Source organism: Natrix helvetica (genome assembly GCF_964273705.1).
Source record: "Natrix helvetica genome assembly, chromosome: 2".
Lineage (NCBI taxonomy): Eukaryota > Metazoa > Chordata > Lepidosauria > Squamata > Natricidae > Natrix > Natrix helvetica.
In genome coordinates, this window is record NC_138552.1 from 298,335,733 (window position 1) to 298,363,357 (window position 27,625).

The following is a 27,625-nucleotide window of genomic DNA, read 5'->3' on the forward strand; positions in this document are numbered from 1 at the left end:
AGAGGAAACTCTCTCCACGCAGCCCCCCTCGATATACAATGGGGCAGGCTCCTCTGTGCTTCCGGGAATCTAGCAACAGAAATCTTGGTTGTAAAGCGAGGACTGCCTATATTGGGTGCAGGTGCATCCGTTCTGAGGCCCTTTGAACAAACGTAGGATTCTCCTTCCCCTGAAAGGAGAGCGGAGCCAGGGAGAAAAGCACTTGATGGAGGGGGCTCCAAGCATCCTGGATTCCCCCACCAGTGGATGGGGCTTTGCTGTGACAAACACTCAGAGGGAGAATCTCAAAGCCCTGGGGATTCCTGGAATAGCCGAGTCTCCATAGAAGCCAGAGTTACGGGAACCTAAGAGGTCATGCAACCCACCGCCTGAACGCTGCAGGATCCACTTCATCAGGGCTCTCCCACCTGGGCGACTTTACGACTTGTGGACCAACTCTCAAAGTTCCAAAACCAGCTGCCCGAGGAATTCTGGGAGTTGAAGTCCACAAGTTGTAAAGTCGCTCAAGTGGGAGAGGCCCGCATTACAGAAGCCCCTGAGATCCAGGCTCGGTTTCAGCGATCGGCCCGTGGCTGCTGCAGCCCTCGCCTTGCCCAGCCGCCCCCCACCCTCCGCTTCGCCGCCCGCTTCCCATGGCCAGGACCCGCGAGCGTCGCACGTGGGCGGGGCTCGAGCCGAACCCCGCCCCCTCCGCTCTAACCGACGCATGCGCGCTGAGACACCCGGGGCCGGTTTGTCCGCGCTCGGCCACCGTCCGCCGTTTGTTTCCTTGGCTTCGGCGAGCCAAGATGGCGGCGGCAGGTCTGGAGCGAGTCCGCGTTTCGGCGGCTGAGCTCCGGCGGGGGATCCTGGCCACGGCGGACGCGACGGCGGCGACGCACGGGAGGGGCGGCCCAGGTGAGGGCGCGGCAGGCGGGTTGGTTGGTTGGATGGCGGCGGCGCGAAGTAGGGTGGCCGGGGGGCGTGGCGCGCTGGTGCCCCCTCCTCCCTCCCTCCCTGAACACCTGCGCGCGCCCCGCGCCTGCTCAGTCTTTCCTCCTCGGTCTGCCCCGGACTACAACTCCCACAAGGCCTTGCCGGTGCGTTAAGGGGACCCGGGGACCTCCGCCATGGGGGCCCTTCCGGAAGGCCTCTCTTTGCCCCCACCCCTTGCGAAGAGGTCAGCTGGAGTGGCGGCGGTCTCCCCTCTTCGCCCCCCTATGGGGTCTCCTTTCGTAGTCTATCTAAACCTGATTACCCTCCCTGGGCCCGGGAGGGGGGTGCTTGGTTCGGGGGGGGTCCACCCTTGGCCCCTTTAAGACCTGTGGACTTCGACTCCCAGAATTCCCCAGCAGCTTTGCCCCTTTAAAAGCTGGCTGAGGAATTCTGGGAGTTCTTAAAGGGGCCAAGGGTGGACACCCCCCCTTCCGCTCCAGTTTGATACCTTTGCTGTTTGTTTCTCCTTTCTCCCACTCCGTCCCGCCTTTGAGTGCCTACTGGTTGGAGCTGATCTTGCCTTTGAGGGAACCTTTCCTGGCCTTTTGCTGAAACTGTTTCCTGGAACTCTTACTTGGAGTCGCGTCTTTTGGAGACCCAGAGAGTGTAGAGAAAGCGGGAGAATCATCAAATAGTTGAAAAGTTGTGTGTTGTAGACATGTCCCCATAAAGGTCCCTTTGGTGCCTTTAGCATCTCATGTCCTAACTATCAGTGTTGCCTTTCTGGGCACCTGGGCTCGTTTCTTGGAGCCCTTGTTGTTATAGGGTGGATTCTAAGAATCGGGCCCTGTGTTGAGGGGGGATCTGAACCAAGGACCCACAGAATGGAACAGTTGGTTCTTATGGTCCCAAAGGTGCTTTTTCAAAGGGCAACTGGACTTTCTGGAGTTGCCTCTTGAAAAAGCACCTTTGGGACAACCATGACCTGGATGACTGAGAATCTCCATAGACAGTTGGTTCTTATTATTGGACGGCTACACTTCCATGTACCTGGGATTGTGTCTTTGATGTACCTGGAATTCTCTCTTGATGTACCTGGAATTGACTCTTTGGTATACCTAGAATTGTGTTTATCTTTTCAGAAGCCAGGTAATACTGTTGACTCACAGTCAGCTTATGAACTACACTTTCGGCATCGTTTTCACATCTAATACGTCACCACCAGGTCATATCCTGCATTCTGAATGCTAAATCTGAATGTTCCATCTGATTTTGTTAGTTTTTCGCCCAGTTATCCAACCTATCTTGGTTTTTTTAATCCTCTTGAATATTATTCAACCCAGTTTTGCATAATTTCTAAATCTGATCGGCAAACCTCTTGCCTTTTCATCTCGGTCGCTCATTTATGTATTGCCGAGTATAAGACCCACAGCTGAATCTTGAGGCCATCTGCTTGCTACTTCGTCCCATTTTGGTTAAAAACAACAGGAAGCCCTCTTGGAATATGCATTTATTTGTTTAAGAGAGTTATAAAACTGCCCCACTCAAAATTTGTGGCTGTGGAAATAGTCCTAATAAAAATAAAAAAAATGAGTCAAAAGATAAATATAGGACAGCAAACCTGCTCAGAACCACGTGGACTCATGCAAGATCTTGGTCCATCACCCAAGAGAAGAGCCTTATGGGGACAGGCAGATCTCCACTTAATGACCATAACTGAACCCAAAATTTCCGTTGCTAAGCAAGACAGTTAAGTACGTTTTGCCCCATTTTAGGACCTTTCTTGGCACAGTCGTTAAGTTAATCTGGCTTCCTCATTGACTTTGTTTTTCAGACAGCCACAAAAGGCCCCGGGACATTGCGACCGTCATAAATATGAGCCAGTTGCCAAGCCTCTGAATCGTGGCCATGTGATCGAGGGGATGCTGCAAGGGCCATAAGCAGTGGTGGGATTCAAATAATTTAAGAACCGGTTCTCTGCCAGTTTCTTCCAACAACCAGTTCACAAAACTGCTCAGAAAGTTAACAACCTGTTTTCCTGAAGTGGTGCAAACTGGCTGAATTCCCTCACTGGTCATGTGTGAAAAACAGTCATAAGTCACATCTTTCAGTTCTTTTTGTTTTTTTAATAAATTTTTATTTTATTTTTAATTTTCAAAACAAACACAGCACAAAGAATCCTCCTTCTTTATATACTGTAGAAAGTGTATCAGTTGGTTACAAAAAACTTTCGTGCGCCTCTTCCATAGTCATCAACCATAATTCGTATTAACTCAAGTATTTTAACTCAGATATATTTATACATATTACCATCATCATACCTCCATTTTCATTTGACTATAATTGTTTAAACGTCCTTCATCATAAAATATATCAAGATTTAAAACAGAATCACATAGTGGCATTTCATTTGCTATTTCTAAAATCCTCCAATAACACTGAATCCTTATGGCCTATTCTAGCTAAACATCCATAATATTTAGCAACAAAAATTTCTAATCCTCCTTTCCAAATCACTGTTTACAATTTACATCCAATTTCCTTATGTTGTACCCATACCTGTATATACATTGTTATCATTATCCCTCATTTGACTGTATCCTGTATCATAACATATTTCCCCCTAATAATCAAAACTTAACTAAATTTAACTTAGTTCTTTTTTATTAGCCTTTATATATAACCGAAAAGATTTCTAATCTTCCTTTCATGGGTACCATTCAATATTCATATCCAATTATTACTTATAACAATACATATGTATACATTATTATCATTATCAATTATTTATTTGACTATATCTATTGTCACTAAATTTCACTAAGTTTAACTAGTTTTAAATTATATACTTCCATCTATCAACCTATATCTTTCCAGTAGCAAAACCGTCTCATGTCTTCTGCCATTTGTGGTATCAGTCCTCTAATCATCTTAATCAAATGTGTATGGACTTCTCTTAGCAACTCATTGCTTATTAAGTCTCTCATGTAATTTCTTTTTTTTTAAGATTTTATTTTATTTTAATTAAACAAAAACACAAAAAAAGAATCATCCTTCAATACATCTTGTAGAAAGCATGTTGATTGGTTACAAATAAGTTTCGTGCATTTCTTCCATAGTCATTACTTGTTTGTCATATTAAATTATACACTTTAAATCAAAGATTTTTATATATCTTACCATCAATATATCACAATTCTCATTTGACTACAATTATTTGAACGTGCTTCTGCCTAAACATATTCATACTTCAAAACACAACCACATAATGGCACTTGTTAGCTATTTCAAAAATCCTCCAATAACATTACACTTTTATGACATTCTGAGTAAAAATCAATTAATAAAGTTTCTAAGCTTTTTTTTTGCTGTTTAGAATATTATATCCAAGTTGCTTTTATCAATACCAGAGCATGTATATATTATTAAACAATATCCATTAACATTTCCTTGTTGTTAATATAACTAGGTAAAAGTCATTTACTATTTATATCCCAACTCCTCTCGTCAACCCCCCCAAAAAATTACACCTTTATGACAAAACCTAAATAGACGTTTGTTGGTAAAATTTATAGGTCTTTTTCCCAGGTCACAATTTGCAATCTATATCCAGATTTCTTTTACTAGTTTAACAGTGCATAGTATATATCATTAAGTTGTATCCATTATCATTCCATTATTGTTAATTATATTTATTTAATTGTTGATGAATAAACATTTAATAACAATCTAAAACAATCTAAAAATTATTAAATTCCTACTTATTGCTCAACCAAGATTAACTATTTTTTTATTCTCAACTTTCATTGTCAACCTGTATCTTTCCAATAACAAAATAGTCTTGTATCTCTTGCCAATTATGGTGTCAGTCTTCTTTTTATCTCCTTTATAAGGTTTTTATAGATTTCTCTCCGCACTTTGTTGCTTGAAGGATCTCTCAGGTAATCTCACCCTCCAATTATTTTTAAAGTTAGCTTATTTTTGGTTATCAATCATGTTTCTGAAAGAGTTTCTCTTCTTAAATCCATCATCATTACCCTTTTTTCTTTTTAGAGTACTAGGTACTCCCATGTGACACCGTTCCTGCGCGAGCTGCACTGGCTTCCTGTGGTCTATCGGGTGCGTTTCAAGGTTTTGATAACAATCTTTAAAGCGCTCCATGGCTCAGGACCTAGTTACTTGCGGGATCGTATTCTGCCCCATACATCCCTGCGACCAATCCGCTCGCACAGAGAGGGCCTCCTCCAGGTGCCATCCACCAGACAGTGTCGAGGGGCGGCGCCTAGTAGAGCCTTCTCTGTGGCGGGCCCAGCCCTGTGGAATGACCTCCCTCCGGATATTAGGAATACCTCTGACCTCCGCTCCTTTCGTGTAAAGCTCAAGACCCACCTTTTTCAAGTTGCTGGCCTGGCTCAACTTTGATCCAACTATATCGCTCCTGACGGGTTTTTTATTTGGGGTATTTTAATTGCATTCAATTTATTTAGGGGTTTTTAAACATTGTGTTTTTACTTGTTTTTATCTATCAGTTCACCTCCTCCTTGTATATGTCGTATATATGTCTTGGTATATGTTTTGTTATATGTATGTCGATATATTTATTTCCTATGTTTTGTTGTACGCCGCCCCGAGTCCTTCGGGAGAGGGTGCGGCTAAGAAATAAATATTTATTTATTATTTATTTATTTTTCTGTATCTTGAAATCTGAGGTAGAGCTCCAATTCGTCGAAATCCCTCTTCCATGTTCCCTCCATTCCACTTTCACCCACATTTGCTCCGTTAATAAATTCATCTGTTGTCTTGTCTTTATCTTACAATACAATACAATAGTAGAGTTGGAAGGGACCTTGGAGGTCTTCTAGTCCAACCCCCTGCCTAGGCAGGAAACCCTATACCGTTTCAGACAAATAGCTATCCAACATCTTCTTAAAGACTTCCAGTGTTGGGGCATTCACAACTTCTGGAGGCAAGCGGTTCCACTGATTAATTGTTCTCACTGTCAGGAAATTTCTCCTCAGTTCTAAGTTGCTCCTTGATTAGTTTCCACCCATTGCTTCTTGTTCTACCCTCAGGTGCCTTGGAGAATAGTTTGCCTCCCTCTTCTTTGTGGCAACCTCTGAGATATTGGAACATGCTATCATGTCTCCCCTAGTCCTTCTTTCTATTAAGCTAAACATACCCAGTTCCTGCAACCGTTCTTCATATGTTCTATATCTTCTATATGTTCATTCTCCCCTTTAGTTTTTGGGGCTCCAACCCCAAAATCCTTCTGTTTTGGAGCCGCCCCGACTTCATCAGCCTAATGGCTGGATTTTTTGTCGCCGGCTTGGGAGAACTTCTCTTGGATCAATCAGCGACTTTGCAATGTCCCTGAGATCAGCAAGACGTATTCTTCCTGTTCACCGTCTCTGCGGGACGGTTTAGGTCCGATTGGACCATCCAGTGGCAAAGGTATCGGCTGTGGTCTCGGAGCATCAAGACCACACATCCGTATTGTCACAACGTTGGCTCCTCCCACATCTTTTGTAACTTCAAACAGCCATTAAAAGAATGGTCGTAAGTCCAGGACTACCTGTGCATAGAACTCCCTTGTGACAGAAGGCCATCAGGCCCCTGCTCTCCAAAACATTTTACTGAAAATAAAATAGCTTCCATCCATGCATTTAGCCATGCAAATTGCTTGGGCTTTGTACATTGCTGCAACATACAACACTGACTGTATATGTATTCTATTACACGTAAATGTAATATACTCCGTCAGCCCAACCCGGGCCTCTTGTGGGGAAGACAGAAGGAGGAAGCTGCCTTGGGTACCAACAGAATATTTTTAACTCCGGGTTGAAAAGTGGGAGTCTCTGGTACTCTCTATCGCTGGGAGTTGGGCTGCATGTACCCTTAAATTGTTACGATGTGAAAGTTTTAATCCATGTGTCCTGACTTGGTTCCTCTGGAAGAAGACCCCTCGACTCCATGGGTGACGTGAAAGGCTCACTTTTACCAAGTTCAAGCGGTAACAACAACCTGATCAAAGCTGGATCTGAATGTCAAAGCTTGCATTTCCCCCCTTTGACCAATCCATCAGTGCCCAATAGCATTCATTTCGGATGTTTTCACAACGGCTTTGAGGTTTAGGTGCCTCTTTGGTGGAGTTTCGCATTCTGTTCTCACGCTCCGTCCTTGATCGGCAGTTTTATTCCGGATTGACACCTCTGGTTCCTGTCACCCCACCTCCCCTATTCCTCCCCGTGCCCATTCCCCACTTCCCCAATCTCCTCCCCCCTCCCCTGCGCTTTATGGCCTGCGAAGCAAATAGGCAAAAGATGGCAGGGTTGACTGGGCCACAGAGGCCGACTGTGTTTCAATCCGGAGCTTCTGCTCTTGTCTATTTTCCTCGCTTATGAAGTTCCCTGGATGCTGAGCTGGCCTCCTCCTCGTTGACCTTCTCTTAACCCCGTGGAATCAGTTTTTGTGGTCTCGTTGCCCTTTTGGCTTTTCCTGTGGGGCTGTTCTGGTGGTTTCCCCCCTCGCCTCTATGCAAAATGGGAGATTTCGCTCACAGCTTCCTCTTGGTTCTGCACAGCTGCATCTTATGCGGCAGGTGACTCTCCCTCCGGCTGCTTTTAAGCTCAGCTCTCTAGAAATGGTCCTTGGCCGAGGGCTCCGTGTGGGGCAGGATCTCCCATTATGATCAGCTTTCCACCAGAGCAGCCACAGCTGTCAAAGGGGTTGCAGGGAGAAATCTAATCGGCCAGTGTTTTCTGGTTTATGGACAGCAGGTTTGTCCAACTTTGGCAACTTTAAGACTTGGGGACTTCAATTCCCAGAAGTCCCCCAGTCGTAAAGTTGACTGGAATTCTGGGAGTTGAAGTCCCCAAGTCTTAAAGTTGTCAAAGTTGGACACCCTGATTTACAGGACATGATGGATATAGCTGGCCATCTCACTCGGTTGACTCCGGTTGACTTACAAGAATTAAAAACACAAAACCACCAAGCCAGAACACCGACTCATAAATCCTAGTGCTGAAGGATAACCTATACCTGCCTAGGGAAGCAAAAGCCCATTGACAGCAGCCGGGCCTCTCTGACCACCTGGCCCGTTTTCAGGGCAGAGGGGCCTAAGGAACTGGGTACGTCTAGTTGAATGAAAAGAAGGACCAGGGGGGAGACAGGAGAGCAGTCTTCCAAAGTCAAAGGGGCTGCCCCAAAGAAGAGGGAGTCAAGCTATTCCCCAACGCCCCAGAAGGCAAGACAAGACAAGAACAGATGGGAACTCATCAAGGAGAGAAGCAACCTGGAATTGAGACATTTCCCGGCAGTTAGAACAATTAACCAGGGGAACATAAGTTTCCTCCGGAAGTTGTGAATGCTCCAACACTGGAAGTCTTTAAGGAGAGATTGGACAGGCATTTGTGGTATAGGGTTTCCTGCCTAATCAGGGGGTTGGACTAGAAGACCTCCAAAGGCCCTTTCCACTCTGGCATACTATTGTGACCGTGTTGGCTTTGAGTCTCTTCTCTGTCCTTTTGGTGAAGAGCCCAGCGATTCCCCCTCCTTCTGGCCCCTGTCTCCAAACACTTTCTTTATAGGTAGTCCTCATTTAGTGACCAAATTTACAAAGGCACTGAAAACAGTGACAGGACTGTTTTTCAACAACCATTGCAAGATCCCCACAATCGTGTCTTCAAAATTCAGACGCTTGGCAACTGACTCATATTTATGATGGCCGCAGTGTCCTGGGGTCATGTGATCCCCTTTTGGGACCATGTGACAAGCCACCTCAATGGACAAGCCAGATTCACTTAATGACTATGTGACTAACATATCAATGGCAGTGATTCACTTAAGAACTGTGGCAAGAAAGGTCATAAATTGGGGCAAACCTTACTTAACAACTGTCTGGCTTAGCAACCAAAATGTTTGGCTCCCTTGTGGTCGTACATTGAGGACTTAAAGGGGGAGCTCCTGGCTCTGTGCAAGAGACCCCTCTCTAGTATCTTGCTCACCACCAGGCGCCCTTGCCCGCACCGCAGAACCTCAGGTGTGCCACCCTCTCAGGTGCCAGGCTCCAGGCCCGTGTTTGCTGGGCTCCCAGCCTCCGACCCCAGAGGGCAACTTCGTGCCTCCGTGGCCAGCTTCTGCCAGGGCCTCGGGGGGGGGGGGCTCTGCTCTTGCTGTGCCCCAGCCTCTTTGCCAGCCAGCGCCATCTTTCCTGACACCCTGCTTCCCCCCCCTCCAACCCCCCCCCGGCAGCTTCAGCGTTAATGGAACGGTAGGAGCTTCTTGGAGGAAGAAACCCCAAGAAAGCCCAGTTGCCTTTTGGGAAAAGCGCCTTTGGGGGGGCAGCCGTGGAACCTCAGGTGTGCCACCCTCTCAGGTGCCAGGCTCCAGGCCCGTGTTTGCTGGGCTCCCAGCCTCCGACCCCAGAGGGCAACTTCGTGCCTCCGTGGCCAGCTTCTGCCAGGGCCTCGGGGGGGGGGGGCTCTGCTCTTGCTGTGCCCCAGCCTCTTTGCCAGCCAGCGCCATCTTTCCTGACACCCTGCTTCCCCCCCCCTCCAACTCCCCCCCCCGGCAGCTTCAGCGTTAACGGAACGGAAGGAGCTTCTTGGAGGAAGAAACCCCAAGAAAGCCCAGTTGCGTTTTGGGAAAAGCGCCTTTGGGGGGGCAGCCGTGGCCTCCGCAGACCCAAGGTGGGAAGTGGGGGGTGCTCACTTAGGGGGAGACCTCCAGGTTGCCATGCCTGGTGCCCCTTCCAGTCCTTCCCTCTGGGCCCCTGTGGCCTGACCCAGCCACTGGGCTCTGTGCCTGGAAGCCAAGGGAGAGCTCGGGGCTGGGCTGTTCCGTGGGCTGCCTGGGCCGGGCCCCTCGGTTCCAGGCCCTTCCGGCCCAGCCTGGTTGTCACGGGAGCCACTGCCAGTGTTCCGATGCCAGCCCACCAGAGCCTCCCCAGGGCAGGCTGGGTCTTCCGGGCTGCAGCCCACAGACTGCCATGGCCCATGAAGCTGAGCGGTGGGAGGCCTCAGCCACGGACGGGAGGTGCTCCCCAGGAGGAGGAGGAGGAGGAGGAGGAGGAGGAGAGGGTCTGTGCTGGCTCTTGGAAGGAGCCTCCGTGGGGCTCAAGGGGGAGGGCTACAAGGGGCTCTGGAGGGAGGGGGGGTCTCGTGGCCCAAGGGACCAGGGGGTCTTTAGCCTTCCCAAAGATTCTCCCCGTCCTTCCGAAGGGCTCAGGAGGGGAGGGGGCCGGGCCAAAGCTGGGAGGGCCCTGCAGAAAGAGCCACCGCCAGCCCCTCCTGCTGGAGCACAGAATGGGGACTTTTATGTTTAATGTTAGCGGTAATGATATATTTCCTTTCTTATTTTTGTAAACAGTTTTTTTTTCATTTGTAATGACAGTTCGATGTTGTTTGCTTGTTTTTTTCCTTTTTTTTTCTTTCCAAATTTTTGTATTTTAACGGGATATATATATACACACACACACACACACACACATATATACATACATACATACATAAAATATATATTTGGTTATTAGCAGCTTCAGCTGCAATCAGAAACACAGCCCCCCCCCTCCCCCACCCCCAGAAAGCTCTTTAGTGAAATGCAAAAGTTGTCTTTTCATTTCGTCATGTTTGGTTTATCTTTGGTTTTCTGGTTGTTGTTGTTTTCAATTAATACATTTGTTACTTTTTTAAAAAGCATTTTTAATGGTTGCATCTGAGCCACAGCCGTAGCCCTTATATCCGGGCTCCTCATTTGACCCACCCCGGAAGGACAGGAGGCTGGGCCCACCTGCAGCCTGATGGGGTTTGAGCTGCCAGATCGCAGGCAGACAGCAGTCAGCAGAAACCGCCTGCAGTCCCGCCCTCTCACCACTAGGCCACCAGGGTGGCCGGCCTTTCCTCTCTCCTTGTGTTATTGAAGCCGTCTCAAAGGCCATTAGAGGTCGACCCGGGGTCCCTGGCTGCTGCCTTGTTCAGCTGGGGGGAAACGTGTCCTTCTTCTTCCCCACCTTTGCAGAGTGGAAATCTCGGAGAGGAAGGGATGCCAAGAGAGCCAGCAGACACCCTGAAAGGAATGCAGGGGCACCCCGAACCTTTCCCCTCCCCCTCCTGGCACCCCTTCCTCTCCAGTGAATTCTCTTCTGGGCAGAGGAGATGGGCAAAAGGAAAGCCCAGTCACATGACGTCCCGCTTAGTGACAGCTTTGCTTAACAACAGAGCTGCCACTCCCGGTTTGGTTGCATAAGTCGGTTTGCTCCCAAACCGTACCTGGTGGGCCCACTCCTCCCTCCCTCCTCCCTCCTTCAAGCACACAAACACACACCCAGTGGCTCCAGGGCTGACCCTGCTGTTGTGCTCCCCCCCTGCAGAGACCATGAAGGAACCGAGGCATCGGAAGGACAACAGGCGTCCGGATCTCGAGATCTACAAGCCGGGCCTCTCCCGCCTGAGGAACAAGCAGGAGCTTCCGAGGCAGGAAGAGGCCAAGGAGGAGAGGCCGGGCCCCAGGGAGCCCCTGGCAGCTGCCTGCAAGGAGGACAGCCCGCCCCCCCAGCCCCCTCCCGAAGACAGGGGCCAGCCGCCCAACGGCTTCCTGGAAGGCTCCCCGCAGGGCCGCGGGGGCACCCCTGAGGACTGGTGCCCTCGCATCATCAGGCGGGCCAAGAAGCCCGATCAGCAGATCTACCAGCCTGGCAAACGCCTGCAGGCCTCGCCCCGAGAAGCAGGGGCTGCCCCCCTGGTAGACGAGGAGCTGCCCCCGAAGGAGGAGAGGGGAGCAGACTGCGAGAAGGAGGCGGGGAGGGCCGGCAACAGCCTCGGGAAGCCAGGGGACCAGGAAGGGGAGCCGAGCCAGGAAGGGGCCAAGCCTCTCCGGGGGGAGAAGGGTAGGCGGTCCGAGCGGCCCCGGAAGGCCCGAGACGAGCTGGGCCACGGCAAGGGCAGCCCCCCCAAGCGCTACTCGCGCTCGGAAAAGCGTCGTAGCCGCTACCGCACCTGCAGCACCAGCTCGGCGGGAAGCAACAACAGCACCGAGGGGGCCCGTGGGGAGGCGGAGGTGGGCAGGAAGCCCCTGGAAAGGCCCCGCCCTCAGAAGCAGCTCTCTGCCTCTTCCACCGACTCCCTGGAAGAGGACCGGGCCGAGGAGGCCCCGGAGGCCAGGAAGGGCTGCGAGCACAGCCGGCTCGGCCGGGGCCAGGACCCCAGAGCCGCCCAGCGGGGCGGCAGGGGCTCCGCAGGCAGGGGCTCCGGGGCCTCCCAGCCTGAATGGCGAAAGAGCGGCAGGCCCTCCAGGGCCACCCCCAGGGACCCCACGGAAGCCGGGGAGGGGAAGTCCCAGAACCGAGGCCGAGGAATCCTGGTGCTGCCAGCTAACACGGACCTGAACCCCAGCGGCACAGGGTCCCCCGAAGCCCCCCACGCAGGGGGCGCCCGGCTCCTTTTTGGCGGCAGCAAAGGCCCTCGCGGCTGGAGCCGGGGCGGCACGTCCCGCCGCCTCTGGGACCCCAACAACCCAGACCAGAAGCCGGCGCTGAAGAGCCCGGGGGCCCAGCTGCACTTCCTGGACACGGACGATGAGGGGGGCCCCGTGCCTCGAGGGGAGCCCTGCCAGGCCCAGGCCCCCTACTACCGTTTCCAGAACTCGGACAACCCCTATTACTACGGAGGAGCCCCCTACCCTTACACGGGGTACCCCCTGCCCTACCCGATGGGCACCGGCCCCGAGGCCTACCCGGCAGCCTATTATCCCACCGGCTACCCCAAGCAGGCCGAGCCTTGTGGGGGTGGGGGGGCTGGCAGCGCCCTCCCGGCCGAGCCCCTGAGCAGGGAGACGGAGCAGCAGAAGGGCCCCCAGCAGCCGCATCAAGAGCTGGGCAAGGCTCTGCGGGAGGCCGGGCACCTGGAGCAGCAGCTGAGCAACCTCCTGTCCCGGGAGAGGCTGAGCCCGGAGGGCCTGGAAAAGATGGGCATCCTCAGGTGGGCAGGGGGAAAGGGGGTGGCCAAACGGGGGGGAGGGGGGGGCTTCTCTCTTGCCCAGGGGAGCCACCTGGTGCCTTGCTTTGGAGCTGGGGGCTGGAAGGAGGCCTGGCCTGGGGGGCTTCCTGGGCGCCAGGGGGGAGGAGGGAGGGAGGGCTGGGCTAGGGGTCCTGAGGGGAGGGGGACACTTTCTCCGGGGGTCCTTGGGGACTTTCTTAGCCTTGGAAATGTTACCTGACCTCTCTGGGATTTTAGGCTGGGAGGGCGTTGGGGGGGGGGGGGTTGTACGCTCCTGTCAGCCCCTGGGAAGCAGGGACAGAGCAGCCCCCCCCCTCCAACTACAGGTAGTCCTCAGCTTACGGCCACAATTGAACCCACATTTCCTGTTGCTAAGAGGGGCAGTTGTTAAATGAGTTTTGCCCCGTTTTACAACCTGTCTTGCCACGGTTGATCAGTGACTCACCGCAGTTGTTAAGTTAGTGACATGGTCGTTAAGTGAACCTGGCTTGTGGGAAGATCCCCAAAGGGGGGAATGACCTGAGCTCCCAGGATGGAGGGCAAGCGCAGTGGATGGGTGAGGAAGGAGAGGTAGACACACGCCTGAGCCTGTGTGTCTCGTGAGGGTGGGAGATGGTCGTAAGTCCCTTTTTCCAGGGCTGCCGCAATTTGAAGTCACTAACCAGAAGGTCGTAAGCTGAGGACAAGAGGCAGTGGAGAAGGATGCCCGGGGGGGCACCCTCCAGAAACCGGGCACAATTCTGTCTTTCTCCCCACAGGCCCTTCCTGTAGGGGCCCCCCAATTCCCCCCCCCCTCCCCGGCCGTGCCCTGTTCAGAGTGAGGGCATGCCCGTAGGTGGGTGCAGCTCAACCTGGGCAGGCCGGCGGGCATCACCCCCAGGCCACGTGTGCCAGTTCCCCTCTTCCCCCTCCCCGCTCCAGCCGGGCCACCAAGCCGCAAAGTTTGAGGCCTTCTGCCTTACAGTGTTTTTAAAAATCCATCCTATGAGGTGACTCCTCGACTTACGACAGTTCGTTTAGTGACCGTTCCAAGTTACAACGGCATCTGCAAAACATCCTGTAATTTGAAACGGTCACTAAATGAACTCTCGTAAGTCGAGGACTATCGTATGCAAGGGTTGTTTTTTCTAAGCGTCCGGCGTCCCCTCGGTGGGAGTTGGGGGGAGGGCCCCCCTGCCCTGCCTCCGGTGATGAGGGGGGGTCCCGCCTGGCTTGCAGGGCGGAGATGCTGCAGCTGTACGAGCGCTGCCTTCTGACGGACATTGAGGCGGCCGATGCGCAGAACGTGGACCAGCTGCTCTGGAAGAACGCCTTCTACCAGGTGATCGAGAAGTTCCGGCAGCTGCTGAAGGAGCCCTCCGCAGGGGAGAGCGGCCAGGAGGGGCGCACCAGGCTGCTCCAGGTCCTGGACGAGGTGAGGCCCAGGGACCCCCGGCAGGAAGCCACCTCGGAGGGTCAGAAGGTGGGAGGGGTACCTGGGGGGGGGGAGAACGGAGCTGTCCCATGAAGGGGATTTTAAGCGGTGAACGCAGGGAAGGCAATCAGCCGGTGGAACTGCTGGCCACCGCAGTTGGGTGTGGGGGCTCCATCCCTGGAGGCTTTGAAGAAGAGACTGGGCAGCCCTTTGTCCAGAATGGGAAAGGGAGGGGTCTCTTAAAAGTTCCAAGGTTGGAGAGCCCTGGTAGAGGGTCTTCTGCCTGAGCAGGGGGCTGGACTAGAAGACCTCCGAGGTCCCTCCCAGCTCTGATTGATTAATTGCCCCACTGGGCTGTGGTGCAGATGACCCCCGAGGACAGGACAGGTCTGAGCAGGGCTGGACAGCCACTTGTCCGGAATGGCCCAGGGTCTCCTGCTGGAGCAGGGGGCTGGACTAGAAGACCTCTGAGTTCCTGTCCCCCCCCCCCTTTCAGGGCACCGTCTTCTTCGACGGCCTCCTTCAGAAGCTGCAGCTGACCTACCAGTTCAAGCTGGAAGACTACATGGATGGCCTGGCCGTCCGCAGCAAGCCCCTGCGGAAGATGGTGAGGGGAGCGGGGTTGGGGGCTGGGGGCCATTGATGGGGAGGGGGCTCCAGGGCACCCATCAGGATGGCACCGGAAATCTTTCCCCTCAGGGAGCCCCGCCTTCTCTGTTGAGCGGGTGGCAGGCCTGGCTTTTCTGTGGGGGGGGTCTCGTGCCCTCCTGGGGAGGCTCCCAGCTGCCTCCCCCTCCAAGCTGCCTCCCTGCTCTTCCCTCCCCAGGTGAAATACGCCCTCATAAGTGCCCAGAGGAGCCTGATTTGCCAGGGCGACATCTGCAGGTACCGGGAGCAAGGCAGCGACACGGCCAACTACGGGAAGGCCCGCAGGTAGGGCAGGGCTCGGGGGCAGGGGGGGGTCCACAAGGGGCACGGCTGGCCAAGGAACGACCGCTACGCCGCTTTTTCAGAAGGGTGGGGAAAGGACTCGTCGTAAGTCGAGGCTCACCTGAGCTAGGGACCTTCCCAGCATTTGACGCCCTCACCTGAGCTACCGCATCAGCCCTGGGGGGAGGGGAGCATCAGAGGGGGGGGTGTTAATAAACAGGTCCTCCCAGGCCTGGTGGGCCATAACTGGGGGAAGGAGCTTCGTCCTTGGCACTTATAGCAGGGCAGAAATGCTGCCCCCTCCCAGTCTTCCTCCCCCCCCCCACTGTAAAAATTATACAGCCCTGGAATCCGAGGGGGAGGGGTCTCAGTCCCTCTGCCCTCGCCCTCGCCCTCTGAGGTGATGGCACCAACTCTCCCCTGGCTATTGGGGGCCCAGACTGGCTTTCCAGGCGAGCTCCCCTCCCCCCACCCGGAAGAGGGCAGGGAGGGGGGGGTTGAGCTGGGGGAGGGGAGGGGAAGCGCAGGGCTGATGGGCAGCTGCCAAGGGCACCAGTCCACCTGGGCTCGATCCGTGCCAGGAACCCTGCTTGAGCGGTCAGGGGCAGCGTGGCTTAAGGGCAGAGCTGGGGCTGGCCAGCTTTCTTAAAAGGAGCAAGCGCTCCAAGGCATGGACCACTTCCAGCGAGGGCAAGAACTGGGGGAGGCAGGCCAAGGCTGAGCGGGGGGCACTTGACAGGCCCCCCAAGTGCCCTGGCGACTTCTGCCGCCCCTTGGTCAGAGGCAGGCCGGGGGCAAACGCCGGGGCCTTCCTGGCCTGTCCCTTGAGTGGTCGGCAGGAGAGCGGGAGGAAGGGGGGGGTCAGCTCTCTGCGGGTGGCTCTTCCCAGGCAGCCTCCAAAAGCCCCCCCAGCCTTGGGCATCAGAGGGAGGGAGGGAGGGAAGGAGCCCCTCGTTGGAACCTCCAAGCCCAGCAGAGCTGGCGCAGGGCAGGGGCCATCCTGGCACGGCTCTTGCGTGGCTCCTGCCAGCTGCTCCCTGGCTCTCCTCTCTCCCCAGCTGGTACCTGAAGGCCCAGCACATCGCCCCCAAGAACGGCCGGCCCTACAACCAGCTGGCTCTCCTGGCTGTCTACACGGTAAGAGGGGGGCCAGGGGATGCACGCAGGCGGCTGCAGGCTCCCCCCAGGCCCCAGGGGCCCCAGCAGGCGGGGAGGGGAGGCAAGGCAGGGGGGCTGGGGGGCTGGGGGGGGTGGGGGGGCAGGTAGTCCTCCACTTACAACCACTATGGAGGCCAAAGCTTATATTGTTGAGAAACGTGTGAAGTGAGTTTTACCCCGTTTTACGACTGATCTCACCACGGTTGTTAAGTGAACCCCCACGGTGGTTAAATGAGTCACACGGTTGTTAAATGAATCCAGCTTCCCCCCCCCATTGACTTTGCTGGTCAGGAGGTTGTAAAAGGGGATCACGTGACCCCGGCAACCGTCGTAAATAATGAGCCTGACCACGTGGCCGTGGTCATAGGTTAGAATAGAAGAACGGAGCTGGAAGGGACCTTGGAGGTCTTCTAGTCCAACCCCTGCGGAAGTGTGAAAAATGTGTCCTAAGTCATTTCTTTCAGTGCCGTTGTAACTTTGGTCACTGAGTGAGGCGTTGTGAGTCGAGGGCTGCCGTCGCTGGGGGTGGGGGAGTCCGGCTGACCCCCTCTGACCGTCCGTCTCTCTGTCTGTCTGGGCAGAGGAGGAAGCTGGACGCTGTCTATTACTACATGCGCAGCCTGGCTGCCAGCAACCCCATCCTGACGGCCAAGGAGAGCCTCACCAGCCTCTTCGAGGAGACCAAGCGCAAGGTGGGTACGGGAGGGGAGGGGAGGGGAGGGGAGCCACCCTGGGCTCCTGTGAGATCCTCATGCCCCCCCCTCCTCCTCCCCTCCCTCGCAGGCAGAGCAGCTGGAGCAGAAGACCCCCAGCGAGCGCGGCCAGCGGAGCAAGAAGGCAGCTTTCCGGCCCTCCGGGGACGATGCCACCCGCCTGGAGCTCTGGATCCACCCCTCCCACCCGCGCTCCGGCCAGGGCCAGGAGTCCAGCCGGGACCCCGAGCAGGACGGCGGCCTGGGCAGCCTCAGCCCCAGTGAGGTGAGGGGTGCAGTGTTTCATGCGGCCACAAGGGGGAGCTGCTCAGCTTGCTATGGGGAAAAGCCCTTGCTTTCTGCTTTGGATGGGGGGCGGGAGTGCTTCCTTGCCAGGCCTACCCGGGTCCCTGGGTGCCCCTCTGGCAGGCTGTGCCCCTCCCTTGTCAAACGTTGGCCGGTGCCTTTCTCTGCAGGGGTAGGGATGCCGAGGGACACCGGGGGGGGGGGGGGGATGCAATACAATACAATACAATAGCAGAGCTGGAAGGGACCTTGGAGGTCTTCTAGTCCAACCCCCTGCCCAGGCAGGAAACCCTAGACTGTTTCAGACAAATGACTACCCGACATTGCACAGAGGCTTCCGGAAAAGTCTCAAGGAAGTGGAGCCCCCCCCCCCCTTTGTGCTTTAGTCAACAAGCCCCGGTCGATTAGCCCCACGCAGCTCTCCCTGCTGCTGCTTCTCATCTCCCCTGAGTTGGGCTTGCTGCAAATGGGGGCCATGGAGAAAGTGGGGGCCCCCGTGTGGTTTTGGGGGGACCGGTGGGAGCTCGTGGGTCCCAATCTCTCCCCCCTTCCCAAGACCCAAGCGGGCGTTTCGGCTGCCGTTGGGCTTCTCTGCAGGTGTGTGTGTGTGTGTGTGTGTGTGTGTGTGTGTGTGTTTCTGAGCAAGGGGAGCAGCCTGTGGGTGTCCCTGGGAGCCCTGCCTGGGCCTTTGGGGGGCTTGTGCTGTGGGCCACGTCCCCTGGGAGCCTACTTGACCTGGGTCACCAAAGCCACCGGGTAGCTTTATTTTGACGTGAGCCGTTTCGTTTCCAGCTGTGAGGTTTGCCGGAGGAAGCCGCGGGTGCCAGGGTGAGAAGGGCTGGTTAGAGGCAGAAACCACATGCCCCTTCTCCCACTCCCCCACCCCCCCTCGGCTGGGAGACGTGACACACGGCACGCACTGGCCTGGCTGGGAACGGAAGGGCTGCCAGGGAAGTTCCCCCCACCCCCGCCCCACCCCCACCCCCAGTCTTCATAGGCCGGAGTTCCTTCTCCTGCACCCCCCCCCCCACCAGCAAAACTCCCAGCCTCTCAGCAGCCCCTCCCTCCTACCCACCCCCCTCTGACCTTTCTCTGCCCCCCACGGCCGGCCGGGGGAAGCTCCCACAGAGGGTTTCCAGGCAGGGCGGGGGGTTGGGGAGGGCTTGTCCTGCTTTGGGGTGAACCCCGTCCACAGCCAGTTCATATTCTGGGCGAGATCACAGGGCGCCCTTGAGGTCTCTCCCTTCCCCCACACAGACACCCTTGAGGCCCCAAGTCATACCTGCCCACGCTTTCATGAGGACTAGAAGCTTTCCCTGGCCTCCTCCTGACCCCTGATGATGCTCAGCCATGACTTTCCCTTTCGAAGTGATTCAGCCGCTCAGAGCTTCGGGGATGGGGGCAGCCGGGCTCTGGGCCTCATGCGGAGGGGCAGCCGCTGCCCACTGGAGCCACTTTCCCACCCACCCCCCACCCCCATTCTGCTCACAGGGGTCGCCTTTTGCGGCCCCCTCTGGCTGCCAGCGCTGCTTTCGGCTTCCTGTTGGGCGGCTGAGGGGAGGAGCGTAAAGACCCCCCAGGGGCCCCCTCTAGAACAGCCGCCTGGGGCTCCAGCGCTCAGACTCCCCCCTGCCCGGCCCTTCCTTGCCCCCTCCCTACGCCCTCCCCCGTGGGGGTGACAGGCCGGGCTCTCCTGCCCCGTCAAGTCCCAGAATGCCCCACAGGGGAATTGTGGGAGCCAAAATCCACACCCTGCCCAGGGTGGGGGAAGGGGTGCAAGATGAGGCTTCTGGCACCTCCCTGCCAGCCTGCTCCTCCCCCCCCCTGCTCTTTGTGGCTTTTGGGGGGGCTCTCGGCCCCTGGGGACCTCCTCGAATTCCCCAGAGGGCCTCCTGGGGGCCTGATCTGGATGGCTGCAGGCCGGGCCCCTCCTCCCTGGCCGCTGTTTCTGCTGCCAGCTGCTCCTCGGCCTTCCCTGATGGGGACCCCGGTTTATTTGGGGGGGCGCTGGCGTAGCTCTGCCTTCCTTCCCCGGCCCCCAGAGCTGAGGCTGCGAGGTCATGGCCAGGGCAGGGGTGGGGAGGGGCCCTGGCGTGCACAGGGGGAGGGAGGGAGGGGGGAGGGCCGCTCTGCAGGGCTCGGAGGAGCCGGGCTGCTGCAGCTGATTTTGCAGAAGTGCCCGTGGGCCGGTGCCGCTTCCTCTTGTGGGCAGCCAGGCCCCGAGGTTCCCAGCGCCGGCCTGGCAGGTGAGTCACGCAAGGGCTGAGTCATCTGCAGAGCGGCCCTGGCAGGCTCTCTCGGCTCGCCTGGGGGGAGCTCTGCAGCCGGCCCCGGGGCCAAGAGGAGAGGACAGCTCCCCCCCCCCCCCGTTTTCCCTCCTCTCTGGGTGTTTCGTTCCAGAGGTGCAGCTCCCTCACGCACACGCAGGGCCCTGCTGGGCTTGAACTGCTGTCTTCCCAGGCCTAGTCTGCAGGGCATGGGGGAGGGGGCTGTAGGGGGCTCCAGGCTCAGCATCCCTCGCTGCAGGATGGTCTCTGCCCCCCGAAATGTTTGGGAAATGCCGCTTCAGGGATCTCTCTTGCAAAAGGCAGCTGGACTCTCTCGGAATTTTCTTTGGAAACTTTTATCTTCTCATCCAAGAAGTTTCTTCAATAAAGTTTTTGGATGAGAAGTGAAACGTTTTTCTAGGGAAAAACTGGGGAAAAACCCTCTTTTGGGAGGAGGGGGAGGCCCCACAGACCTTCAGGGATGCAGCCAGGCTCAAGAAGGGAAGCCGGGTTCGGGAGGGGGGGGGGTGCAGTTCAGCAAAGGACTCCCAGCAGAAGTGGGGAGCAGGAGGGGGGCTTCTCCATCCAGGGGGTGCCTGCTTGAGGTTTCCTGGGTTTCCTCCTGCCTGAGCAGAGGCTGGACGGGGGCTCTCGGACCACCCAGTGCGGCCAATGCTCAAGGGGGGGGTGTCAACCTGCAGCAGGACCAGAGTGACCCTAATATCCAAGCCTCCTTTAATGTGTCAAAGGATGCAAAAGAAGGGACAAAATGAAACCTGGATGACAAAAGTTAAAACAAATTTTAAACTTACTTTAAATCCCTAAATTGCATTGTTAGATTGCCCTGCAGTCAGTTCTCCTGCGATGGGTTGGCCCTCCCCTGTTGGCTGCACCAATTGGTCCCATTCCGTTGGACTAGATGACCTCAGAGGTCCCTTCCGATCCTGTTATCCCGGTGCCTCCTGGCAGGCCAGCGGTTGACATTCCCACAGGCAGCGGCAGGGCAGGGGTTGCGCCCTCCCTGCCTGTCTTCTAGGGCTGACGATGACCGGGCTCCTGGCCCCAAGTGGCTGCAAAGGCCCGTCTGCCAGCAGAGGGGGCCCTGGCACCCCCCTCCTCTCCCCCCCCCCTCCGCAGCTGTCTGGCACGGGCCCTCGGAAGGCCCTGGAGGAAGGTTGGAGGCCAGGGCACGGCCGCTCGGTTCCCATCTGCTGTACCACCCCCTCCTCGTCCCTGGCCAGGTTCTGCGGTCACTCGGGACTCTGCGCGTTCGCAGGAAGAGGGAGCGGGCCTGGCTTGTTTTCTCATCTTCCTCATCATATTTTCCCTCCCCCCCCCCCCCTTTTCCCATGCAGCTGAACAAAAGGTTCGTCCTCCGTTTTCTCCAGGCTCATGGGAAGCTGTTTACCAGGATTGGGTAAGGGTGCAGGATGTTTGTTTTCTTTCGCCTCCATTACCAGCCCTTCTGGAATCCAGTCCCGGGAGCAGCTGGGCTGATGTTTGGAACGGAGGGCAGAGGGTGGGATGCGAATGACCGGCCTCCTCCTCCTCCTCCTCCTCTGCAGGGTCTCTGGGGGGAGAGGAGCGGGGGGGGGGGGGGCTCGGGCTCTGCCTGGGGGAGGAGCAGCGGCAGCTCCTCTGCCGGCTCAGAGCAAAACTCCTCTTGGATAACAGAACAGCAGAGCCGATGGGGACCTCGGGAGGTCTTCTAATCCAGCCCTCTGCTCATGCAGGAGAGCCCACCTCAGGGGCGTGGGACTTTAAGGATTGTGTCCCAGAGGTGCTTTTTTCGAGGGGCAAGTGGACTTTCTGGCTTTTGTTTTTTTCTTTGAAGAGGTTGGCGCTTCTCATCCAAAGTGAAGAAGCTCCTTGGATAAGAAGTGAAACATCTGTTGCCTCTCAAAAAAAGCACCTTCCAGACAGCCCGGATGATGGAGAATCTCCATAGACATTGAAGACCTGTGGACTTCAACTCCCAGAAGTCCCCATGGCCGGCTGAGGAATTCTGGGGGTTGAAGGGCCATCGTTCCCCACCCCTGAAGCAGACCCTGCCCTGAACGTGGTTTCCCAACCTCAAGGCACCGTTTCCGCTCTCCTCCCTGGCACTCTCCTTGGTTTCAAAGCCAGTGCCATTCATGAAGAAGTTGGCATTTTCACCCATTGACACCCCTCCCTCCCCCCCAACGATTCCAAGACCCCCAAGGCTGCCTGCCTGGCCCCTCCCACCTGTGGCTGGACCTCCTCTCCCTGCCTTCATGGAGGCCCCCGGCTCCTTCCAGGGCTCTTGACCGAGTCCCGGGACAGAGCGATTCCGATCCCTGGTCCCTCCTCCAAAGGCCGGCTGTCCCTCTGCCCAGCCTCAGCTGTGGGGCCTTGGTCTCAGAGCCTCCCAGGGCCTTCTCCTGTGGTCAGCTGTCCTGCCCCCACCTCCGCTTCCGGCTTCCATCCCGGAGGACCTTTATCCTCTGACCTCCTTTGCTCCGGGGCCAGTGTGGATGGCTGGAGGAGGCCTCCTCCTTGACCCTCCCAGAAGGAGCGGAGAGGCAGGACGTCTGTTGGGGGAAGCCCACCGCCTGGTTTCCAGCGGGGCTCCTGCGCCTCCGTCTCGGATGGGGGCTTCCTAGCCTTCCTCCTGGCTGGGAGGTGGAGGAAGCTCCCATCAGCCGGGCTGCCCCCCCCTTCCACCCCCCCCCCCCCCGGTACTTTTCCCCTCCTCTGGCCCAGACGTTTCGGCCTTTGAAGGAGATTTCCTTTCGCCAGAAGACCAGCCCTTCTTCAAGCTCCAGCTGAAGCCCCTCTGGGCCCAAGGCCTGGCTGGCTCACAGGGTTTACCCCCTTGGGACTCAGCCCAGGCCCTGCTCAGCCCCCCTGCCCCTTAACCACAGTTTGCCCAGTGACCGTTTAGTTAAAACAGCAGCGAAAGGAGGGAAGTTACGACCGTTTCTCACACTTGTGACTGTTGTGGTCACGCGACCAAAATTGGGATGATCGGCAGCTGGCACGTAGTTATGACGGTTGAGCCGTCCTGGTCACACGATCCCCTTTTGTGACCTCTCACAAATGAAAGTCAGTGGGGGACCCAGGTTCACTTAACAACCGTGTGACTCCCTTGCCAGCAGCTGTGATTCACTTAGCAACTTGGGCGAGAAAGTCAACTGAGCAATTGCCATAGAGGCTTTGGGCTCCGTGGTGCTCGTAGGTTGAGGTGTCCCCCCCTGCAGATGTTTTTAAAAATAAATAAGTGAAAGCAGAATTCGGTCAGGGTCTCTGCAGTGCCCACCCACCCCTCTTGGGGCCAGTTGGGGGGGTGGGGGGCTTCCAGGACTCTTGGGTGGAGGGCAGCTGGGATGGCAAAGCCCTAACCATGGAAGCCAGGTGCCACCCAGAAGTGCTGCCCCCCCCCTCCGGCTCCTATATAGGGCAGAGGCCTGGTGGCCCTGCCCCACACTCCCATGCGCCTCCCCCCACTGCCTGTGGGGGGCGAGGCTGAGCAGGCTGCCTATCTGGCACTGCTGCCACCGCCACCCCTCCTCCTCCTCCTCCTCCTCCTCCTCCTCCTCCTCCCCCCCCCCTGGGGCCTGTGGCCCTTGGAAGGAAGAGCCGCAGAGGGGACTCTGCCTGGCTGGTCCCAGGAGTCAGTCCTGCCTGTGGTGACTGCAGGTTTCTCTCGCCCCAGACTGGGCCAAGCTTGCAGGGGGGGACGGGGAGGGGGCTGTCCCCAGGCCTAGAGAAAAGGAGAAGGGGCTCAAGCAGCCCAGCCCCCTCCTCACCTTACTGGGAATGTCTCAGCTTCTCTCTGCCATAGGCCTTTTTTGGGAGGAGGTCAGGCTAGCTGTCCTCTGGAGGGCCCCGCCTGCCTCCCGCTCATCCTGCCCTTCCGCCCTTCAGGATGGAGACCTTCCCGGCCGTGGTGGCAGAAGTCCTGAGCACCTTCCAGGCCCTGCTGGAGCACAGCCCCCCCCCCATCGGGAGCAGCCGCCTCTTGCAGCTCATGGCCATCAACATGTTTGCCGTGCAGAACTCCCAGCCGAAAGGTAGGGGGCAGAGAGGGACCCCCAGAAAGGGAGGCGGGGCTGCTTGCGCATGGGCAGAGTTCTAGAAGACCCCAGCCCCCCTCCTGCCCCTTCCTCCTTCAGTGCTCAGTGGCTCCCTCCCGCCTGAAGCGGTTGCAGGAATTGGGGGGGGAGGGGGGCAGAGAAAAGAAGGACCGGGGAGACAGGAGAGCTGCTTCCAATATTGGCGGGGCTGCCCCAGAGAGGAGGGGGTCAGCTTCTCCCCCAAGAGAAGAACCAGTGGGTGGAAACTAACTAAGGAGGCAGTGAGAAGAATTGACCGGTGGAACAGCCTGCCACCAGAAGAGACTGGACGGCTGTTTGTCTGGAATGGGGTAGGGCCTCCTGCTTGAGCAAGGGGCTGGACTAGAAGACCTCCAAGGTCCCCTCGCACCCTCTTAGTCTGAAAGAGGTCCCCCTTGGCAGTAAATCCTTCCGCCTGGGAGGCAGGGCCAGGAAACCCCGAGGCTCCTGAGGAAGCAGCTCCCAGAGGTTCCCAGAGGTGGTGGTGGTGGGTCCTTGCAGCCGCGCCATCTTCCCTACGGCTCCTCCTGCCACAGCCGTGTGCCTGGGGGGGGGGCATAGGCCAGAGAGGCCAGAGGGGCAGCTGCCCAGAGAGGTCCCGGGCTCTTCGGAGAGAAGCAAGAGCAGCCTGGCGAAATCTGGGCAGAGCGCTGGCCTGCCGAGCGGGGGGGGGGAGGGGGGCTGTCTTCCAACCACAGATGTGTGGAGAATGTTCTGGGGGGGGTGGATTTTGGGGAAGTGGGGCGTCTCGTTCTGGTGTGCAAGAACGCTAATTGAAGCCGGTCCGTTGTGGCATCTCGGAGATGGGAGCAGGAGCCCCTCCCCCACCCATCTGCACCCAATTTGTTCCAATCTGGACTCGGGGGCTTTCTTCCCCCCCCCTTGCCCCCCCCCCTCGCTTTAATAATTTGTTTTATAATTGCACGAATCAAACCCATCTCAGGCACACGGTTCTGTTTTAGGGGGTGATTGGATTGTGGTTTGTGTGAATCACGGGAAGATGAGTTTATGGGCCATCAGGGGGGCTGCGTCCCCTCCCCCTCCCCACCCCTGTTCTTCTAGGCCTTTCCCCAGAGGGAGCTGTGGGTCCCCAGGCCTTCTTTGGGGTCTCCTGGGGCTCCCCTCCTCTCGGGGCCCGTGGAGGCTCTCTGGGGCCCCTCCAGGTTGCAAGGCTCTCCCACTGCAGCCTCCAAGGTCTCAGGTGGAGCACCCCCCCTCCCCTTGGAGACTGTGCAGAGACCGAATTCACTGCACTCTGGGGGGCAGGGGGGGTTCCCCTTTACTTCTCTTCCGAACGGAAGCCCCAACAGTCTTGAAGGGACCTCTGGAGCCTTTCTGCTTGGGCTTCCCCTGCCTGGATGCCCATGGGGAGGGCTCTCTGGACCCCCCCTTTCTGCCCATGGGGAAGGAGGGGAAGCGGCTGCTTCTGTCAGAGGAGGCTCCTTTTGTGGGCTTGAGGGGGCAGCAGTTGGCATCGCCCCCAAAATAGCCCCAGGCTTGATGGGGGGGGGCATCTACAGCCACTTCACGACCTGCAGACTTCAACTCCCAGGGTTCTTGAGGCAGCTTTGGTGGCTCAGGAATTCTGGGACTTGAAGTCCGCAAGTCATCAAATGGCTGTAGAGGCCGAGCTCTGATTGGGTGCATTTTAAAGACAGTTTCCATGGAGACTCTTGGCAGCCTCCTCCTTCCGGATGAGAAACAGCCTGCGGGGAAGTGCCCCCCCCCCAGCCCAGATGGGGGGCTCTCAGGGGTCTGGGGTGGGCAGGAGAGATTCCCCCAGGGTGCCTGAGGACACCAACCCGTGCCCCGGTCCTTTAACCCAGGGGGAGGGGGCCTGCGGAGGAAGGGTCTCCTAAGTTCTGCTCCCCAATTGCTCAGTGACTTTGTTGCTTTGGGGCTGAGGATGCCCGGAGGATCCTTTGGGGGCTGCCTTGGGACAAAGAAGGAGGCTTTGACCATCGTTTCGGCTCCTCTGAATAACGGTTGTCAAGGAGAGGGAGTCCTCGACTTACAAATCTTCATTTAGTGACTGTTCAAAGTTACAACGGCACTTCTAGGCGTTTCACACACTTATGACGGTTGCAGCAGTCCCACGGCCAGCTGATCAAAATTCAGCTGCTTGGCAACTGACTCGTATTTACGACGGCCGCAGTGTCCTGGGGAGGTCACATGATTTCCCTTCTGCGGCCTTCTGACCAGGAAAGCCAGATTCATTTCACAACCGTGTTACTAGCTTAACAACCGCAGTGATTCACTTAATAACTGTGGCAAGGAAGGCCGCAAAATGGGGCAAAACTCACTTAGCCAGTCCCTCACTTCAGAGCAGAAATGTTGAGCTCCCTGGGGGTCGTAAGTCGAGGACTAGCTGTACTGAATCCCTGCAGAGGGCAGCCCTCAGTGCTGGGACCAGGTGAGCCCAGCGGTCACTCAGACCCATTGCGCAAGACGGGCCTGGGAGGCCGAAGGGAGGGGGAGGGGGAGGGGGGTGCCTGGCAAGAGGCAGCTGGAGCCGGCCAGGTGCAGCCACAGAAGAGCAATTCCCCCATCAGAGGAAGTGGGGCTTCTGCTTAGTCGGCTCCGTTGCCCCACCTCTGACCGTGGGGGGGGGGGGGGGGCGGCCGATGGGGGAAGCCCCAGGAGGCTTCTCTGAATCCTCCCTCCAGTCCCCTTGAAGGGGGTGCGGGGTGCAGGGGGGGCAATGTCACAAAAAGGGACCTTGGAGGTCTTCCAGTCCACACCCCACCAGGAGAGAAATGGGGGGGGGGGGAGAGAGACAGAGAAAGGGGAAAGAGAGACAGAGAAAGAGAGAAAGAGAGAGAGACAGAAAGAAGGAGAAGGAGAAAGAGAGAGAAGGTGAAAGAGAGAGGGAAAGAAGGAAGGAATAGATGGGAAGAGAAATACAGGTAATTGTACGCCGCCCCGAGTCCCTTCGAGGAGAGGGAGCGGCTAACAAATCTAATGAAATGAAAATGAAAATGAAAATGTAATGTAGCAACTGAGGTTTCCCACTTACAAATGCTGCAGCATCCCCATGACCATGTGATCAAAATCCACTCATTTGGCAACTGTCTCATATTTATGACGATTGCAGTGTCCTGGGGGTTGCATGATCCCCTTTTGCGACCTTCTGACCAGCAAAGTCGGTGGGGAAGCCAGCGTCACTTAACGACTCCAGGGGAGAGCAAATCCACTGAACGCCTGTCTGACTGAGCAGGGGGACTCGGGGGCTCTCTTGTGGGTCGTACGCTGAGGACTGCCTGCCAGTCGGTTGGCCAATGAAATCCGGACATAAGTGGCAGAGGCTTTGGGGCAGCCCTTCTTCCGTTGAGGGCAGCCAATTCTGGCCTTCAGCTCCCGCAGGGCAGGTGGACGGGAGGGTCCCACTGAGTGCAAGGGTTGGGGGGCTCCTGGCGCTGCCTGGGGAGGGGAGGGGAGGGGGGCTTCAGTCCTGGGCTGCCACTGAGGGCCCCAGACGGGCTGATTCTTGGAGTCCGGAGGGGCCTGTGAGTTTGAAAGTCCCTTCCTGGTGGCAGTTGCCTCCCTTTTGCATCTCTTCCCTGGGGGCTTCGGCCCGGGTGCCGCTGCCTCCTTGGCCAAAGCCCACCCCTTGGTTTTGAGGAGCTGCCAGGACGCTGCCCTCCTGGAGCCAGGGCGGGCCCTGAGATGGGGAGCCTGGGGGTGGGGGTTGGCAGAGGGAGCCCCAGGCCTTTCGCCTCCCCCTCTGGCCCCTCTGGGCCTCCTGGCAGGACGGCCAGAGCCCCATCAGGGAGGAGAGCGCAGGGGGCCGTGCTGGGGGTCTGGGTCGCCACACGAAGCCTTGGGGCTTGTTCAGCCGGCGTGATTGACGCGTCATGTGACAGGCGGCCCGGCCCTC

At 56.7% G+C, this 27,625-nt stretch overlaps 1 protein-coding gene across 1 annotated transcript in view; it reads left to right on the forward strand.

Moving 5' to 3' along the window:
• The first annotated feature begins 737 nt into the window (after positions 1–737).
• The window catches only part of SMG6 (SMG6 nonsense mediated mRNA decay factor), a 60,602-nt gene continuing 33,714 nt past the window's right edge, over positions 738–27,625 (forward strand). The window contains exons 1-10 of the mRNA XM_081943139.1: positions 738–897; positions 11,282–12,887; positions 14,124–14,319; positions 14,816–14,926; positions 15,146–15,252; positions 16,308–16,386; positions 16,989–17,099; positions 17,191–17,385; positions 21,028–21,089; positions 23,561–23,706. Coding sequence (XP_081799265.1) covers positions 789–897; positions 11,282–12,887; positions 14,124–14,319; positions 14,816–14,926; positions 15,146–15,252; positions 16,308–16,386; positions 16,989–17,099; positions 17,191–17,385; positions 21,028–21,089; positions 23,561–23,706 — 2,722 coding nt within the window. The 5' untranslated portion in view covers positions 738–788. The remainder of the gene's footprint in view (positions 898–11,281; positions 12,888–14,123; positions 14,320–14,815; positions 14,927–15,145; positions 15,253–16,307; positions 16,387–16,988; positions 17,100–17,190; positions 17,386–21,027; positions 21,090–23,560; positions 23,707–27,625) is intronic.